Raw genomic sequence first — 4,774 nt, forward strand, 5'->3', positions numbered from 1 at the left:
GATGGAGCAGGGGATGGAGCAGGAGATGGAGCAGAGATGGAACAGGAGATGGAGCAGAGATGGAGCAGGAGATGGAGCAGGAGATGGAGCAGAGATGGAGCAGGAGATGGAGCAGGGGATGGAGCAGAGATGGAGCAGGAGATGGAGCAGAGATGGAGCAGCACTGCTCACCCTCACAGAACAGTGCACTGCACTCACTGCACCATCCCAACTTGCATCCAACTGCACTTCCACCGCTGCCTCCTGCTTATACTGCCCAAAAAGCCAACCACAAATGTCCTTTGGGAAACATTTTTAAAGGACCACCCTTGACCACCCCACATGCATATTTCTCCCCCAAAATAAGAGCCACAGTAATCCAGTAATAGCCTGGTGTTAAATAGTGGTAACTCATATTTATTACAATTATATACAATCATATTTTATATTTGAAATCTATACATGATCACACAGACGAGCACACTTGCTTGGTGAGGACAGTGACTCAGTTGTTACAAGAATTGCTCTGCTAAGATGCTCTGATGCAGTGAATAGTATCAGACACCACCATTTTACCAGCTGCAAACACAATGCTGCAAATGAGAGCTTTCAAAATTCACTGGTTTGATTTGTGTGTGGCCCCAACRGGGCAAGAAAAGGCTGGACTGGTTAAGAAGGGCCAGTAGTGGAGCCTCAGAGCTGGAGCTGTTCTCTCTGCTAGAGAGACTGCTTTGCAGTCTGAGAGGTACAGTCTCAGCTAACCATTTAAGATCATTTTTCTTCTCATTTAGGGGGAAAAAGGCTAAAAACCATTGCAAATATTCAGAATTAACCAACTATTTCAGCATCTGATTTCACCTCATTCATTCATTCATTCATTCATTCCATTCATTCATTCATTCATTTATTCAGGGCAGCTATAAATAATATATAAGATGTCAAAAATTGATGTGAGCTCCTTGTCTTTGGAGGAGAAAGGGCAATAATTGGGATGAGTGGAGTCAGATTCTTACTGGGGGGCAACCATCAACAAAGCCCCTGTTCTCATGGATTTTACTGTGGCCATGAACCTGGACTTGGTCCCTATCAGAGGCCACTCTGATCAATGTGGGGTGGAAATGGTGTTCTTTGGACCGCACAGAAATCTAGTGCTTTTACATCCTAKGTAGTTTCAGAAATTTGAGGCTTGGGATAAGGTTTGGAAGAGCCAAGACTGAGATCTGGTGAGGAMTTTGAGGTTAAAATGTCCAGGGTTTTTTTTTGGCAACAGAATATTAAGTAGTTTGAGAAATAAAACAGAGGGTTTCTTTTTGGGAAAACAGAGAACTGGTTTGGGCCTTCTGTGGGATTAAAGGCTTGTGAAATCAAGGAGCTCAGGACAGACTGGTTTGTGAAATTGGAWAGCAGGGCTCTGGGATGCAGCAGAGGCTGACTGTTGTGTGAGAGGGTGAATCCTGTAGCTCTGGAGCGTGGTAAGGCCATCGGTCTGCYCGCCTGCCAGTGACCCCAGCTCTGGCAACAAGGGCTGGCAGGGGAGAAGCCACTGCAGGACTGCAAAGCCCTGGGGTCAAACAGGGCAATCAAACTGTTCATTGGGCAATCACGACCCTGCTCAAGGTCAGTCAAGGGAAAATCACAGGAGGGAATGGTAGCTTTTCTCCCCACAAAATGGGAGAGCTGGGGAAGATGTACAGCAGCAGCAGCAGCAGCAGCAGCAGCAGCAGCAGCAGCCCCCAGGCTGTCTCAGTCGATCTCATTCTCATTGCTGGCCCCCTCAGGTCTCCGTAGCTTCTCCACCTGCTCATTGATCTGACCATCCCCTCCTCGCCGGTCCTCAGTCTGCACACCCAGACACTCCTCCTCATCCACATGGCTGACATCATCATCCTCATCGTCCTCCTCCTCCTCCTCCTCGTTCCTTTTGGGCTCCCGTTTCTCCTCCTCCCCCTGCACCTCCATCCTGACCTGGCTGCTGAGGTCGATGATGCCCGGGGTGCTCTCCTCGAGCAGGTGGCCCTTGGAGCCCTCGGGGCTCTGGTTCTCCTTCACCGGGGACGRGGAGCTGGACTCGTTGCTGACCGGGGAGATGTCGCTGCTGCTGTTGTGGGCGGCCACAGCGGGGCTGGAGGGGGAGCTGGGCTTCACTGGGATCTGCCACGACGGGATCTTGGGGGCYGAGGGGGACGGAGGGAACTGCCTCCTGGGGACGAGAGCAAAAGGAAGAAATGATCATTTTSTTATAAATCCTGAGGTGYTATCGTTAGAGACAATAGTATTTGWGCTAGGGAARTCACRTAAAGCAGGACTGRAAATGCAACTCTCTGCCATCAATGAGCARAACCAAGGCCACTTCACTCCCCAGAGAGATTCTCCAAGTGCTTTACAAGGCAGCAATTGAGCCTGGACASCAGGAAAGGATCCCAGCTGGGCAGTCTGAGGCAGCAAAAGGATCTGATTTGGCTGATTTCAGAGTAAGCTAGCACTCAGGAACRCTGCCTGTGAAAACACATGGGTGTCCCTTTATAAGACAATCACTGATTAATTGGTAAAGAAAATTTGCACTGGAGCAAGAGTCAAAAACACCAGGTGCCYGAGCCAAGGAATTTCAGCACCTGGCTCACTGTGATACACCACGATTGCATTCTGGCTCAGGCAATCCAAGCCTTTCTCCCAGTCCCAGCAAGCACTTCTGACATGTTTGGGCCAGGCCTGGCTGCCACAAACGGGTTCAGCTCCTCTGACTGGCAGAGTGACACTGCCTTGCACCAGCTGAGCTGGCCCCGAGTCCTTTCCAGGTGCATTTGAAGGAAATGACAGTAGCAGGATAATACCAGCACTAACAGAAGAATCCAAGTGCCAAACAGGACAAATGCAAGTGCCAGGGGAGCACTGGTGCCCTCAGAGTCATCCATCATGATGGAGAGGCATCCTGACTGTGGGGGAAGTGCTGAGAACTCCTCCAGCACAAACAAAAAGGAAAAATCAATTCCCTAAAGCACTCTGGGATTTAAGGCAAGTTTGGAATGCATTTTGAGACCTGCCAATAGAAGCTGATAGTAGAGTGCAAAATGGTCTCATTAAAATAGCAGAAACAGGATATAGAGGCAGTTCCTGTTGGAAATGCCTTTYCCCTTCAGGAGGGATCCCAGAAACCATCCCCACAACAGTGTGCTCACASATCCCATCCATACCGGTTCAGGAGAAGTCCTTTTAAAGAGTAGATCTCCGATTTCAATTCATTRATATTCTGTGACTCCAGAATCCAGTTGGTGGAAGTTGTGGCCTAGAACATGAACAACAAGACATAAAGATCTGAAGTGTAAGAGTGACCCTGCACACCTCCAGAGCCWGCAGAGCTCAGTGACTGCTGAGCTTCAAAGCCAAAGAGCTGCAGAGCTCAGCTGAATTCCCTGGGGATTCACTCCCAGCCTCACTCTGCACAACCAGGAGCCACTGTTCTGGCTTTGCAAGACTCTGAAAGCTACAGCAGCACATTAACAAGGGAGTGATTTCCACTCACTGGCCTGCAAAGGACTCAAATTTCCAAAACACATATGGTGCCAGATGCCTAGGATTTAGAAATAAAATCTGACATCTGGGGCTTTTTAGCCGGTCTCTTTAAAAACAGTTGTAGAAAATTCAAGCCTTGAATTTTTATGTATGTTTTTTAATTACTTAAAGTCCCTCTTTTTAATTTTTTACAGCATGCCAGTAGGAGTTTGAAAAGCAGATATAAAAACTTACATTACAGCTGAGAAAACACAGCTTTTATTCTTTGGTTTGTGGGGTTGCCCAAGTTTTTCTTTGTACACATGAGGTTTAGATATCATAACAATGTGTGCTACCATTTCAGTGCAGGGGGTAGAGAGCGGGGAAGAAAAAGTCCTTCAAGACTCTCTAAACCACCAAGACTTAACGGCCTTTTTCCTTCTTAAAGCTCAACATGTGTTCTTAATCTTAACACTTAAGACTGRAAACAGTTTTCCAATTTCCGGGCTGGCTCCAGGCCACTGCCAGGCCACAGCTCCCGAGGAGAATTGCAGAAGTTGTGACCATAAAGTGCCTTTCATGGTGAGGTTTAGAGCTGTGCCACAGAGGGTTCCTCCTGTTCAGGGTGCACAGCACTGGCTCAGCACTGACAGCCACCAAAGGTCTGGGGAGATTTAACAGTGGGGAGGGACAAGGAAACTGTTCCTGCTGCAGGTGAGGGGCTGAGCTTTGCCTGAAGGAGTTCACAGGAAAATCTGCTGCACAGAGAACACCACCAGAGAGCTGCAAACAATCTTTGTGAGTCAAAGGAACACCTCATCTCCATGGGACTGGTCCAAACTGACCCCACCTCACGTGTCAGCACTCACTGGCTGACAGAATGCTTGGCCAATGGCTGCAAAGTGCTTTGGAGTAAAGCACTAATTCTCACTGCCAGAAAGAAAATCAATTTTGGTTAAAAGTGGTTACTTTATTTACACATTTAACATCACAAACTAGTCAGAATTGATGGTTTACTGCCAGAGTCAAGTCAAGAGCAGGGGAATGGTCACTGTGTGTCATTAACAGGGCTGTAATGGGGGGTCACCTGTTACACTCAACTGACCAAAATCATTGAAACAAGAACCCAAACAGAATGTTTGGCCAATACCTTTGCCTCTTCTGGTCAGTGGACTAACTCCACAATTATTTCATCTCAAATGCAACACAGAACATAAAGACCTAAGGACACGTCTGAGGCCTCAGATACACAAACTGCATCCAAAACTACACAGTAAAGCCCTCTCTGGGATCAGATGGAGTGATC

General features: G+C 47.8%; 1 protein-coding gene across 1 annotated transcript in view; it reads right to left on the minus strand.

The window, feature by feature from the left end:
- Nucleotides 1-365: 365 nt before the first annotated feature.
- Nucleotides 366-4,774, minus strand: part of PEX14 (peroxisomal biogenesis factor 14) — a 66,000-nt gene continuing 61,591 nt past the window's right edge. The window contains 2 exon segments of the mRNA XM_057375967.1: nucleotides 366-2,179; nucleotides 3,171-3,262. Coding sequence (XP_057231950.1) covers nucleotides 1,723-2,179; nucleotides 3,171-3,262 — 549 coding nt within the window. The 3' untranslated portion in view covers nucleotides 366-1,722.

The sequence above is a fragment of the Malurus melanocephalus genome, unplaced genomic scaffold, assembly GCF_030028575.1.
Source record: "Malurus melanocephalus ecotype Western Australia unplaced genomic scaffold, MMel_1.1 scaffold_266, whole genome shotgun sequence".
Classification (NCBI taxonomy): domain Eukaryota; kingdom Metazoa; phylum Chordata; class Aves; order Passeriformes; family Maluridae; genus Malurus; species Malurus melanocephalus.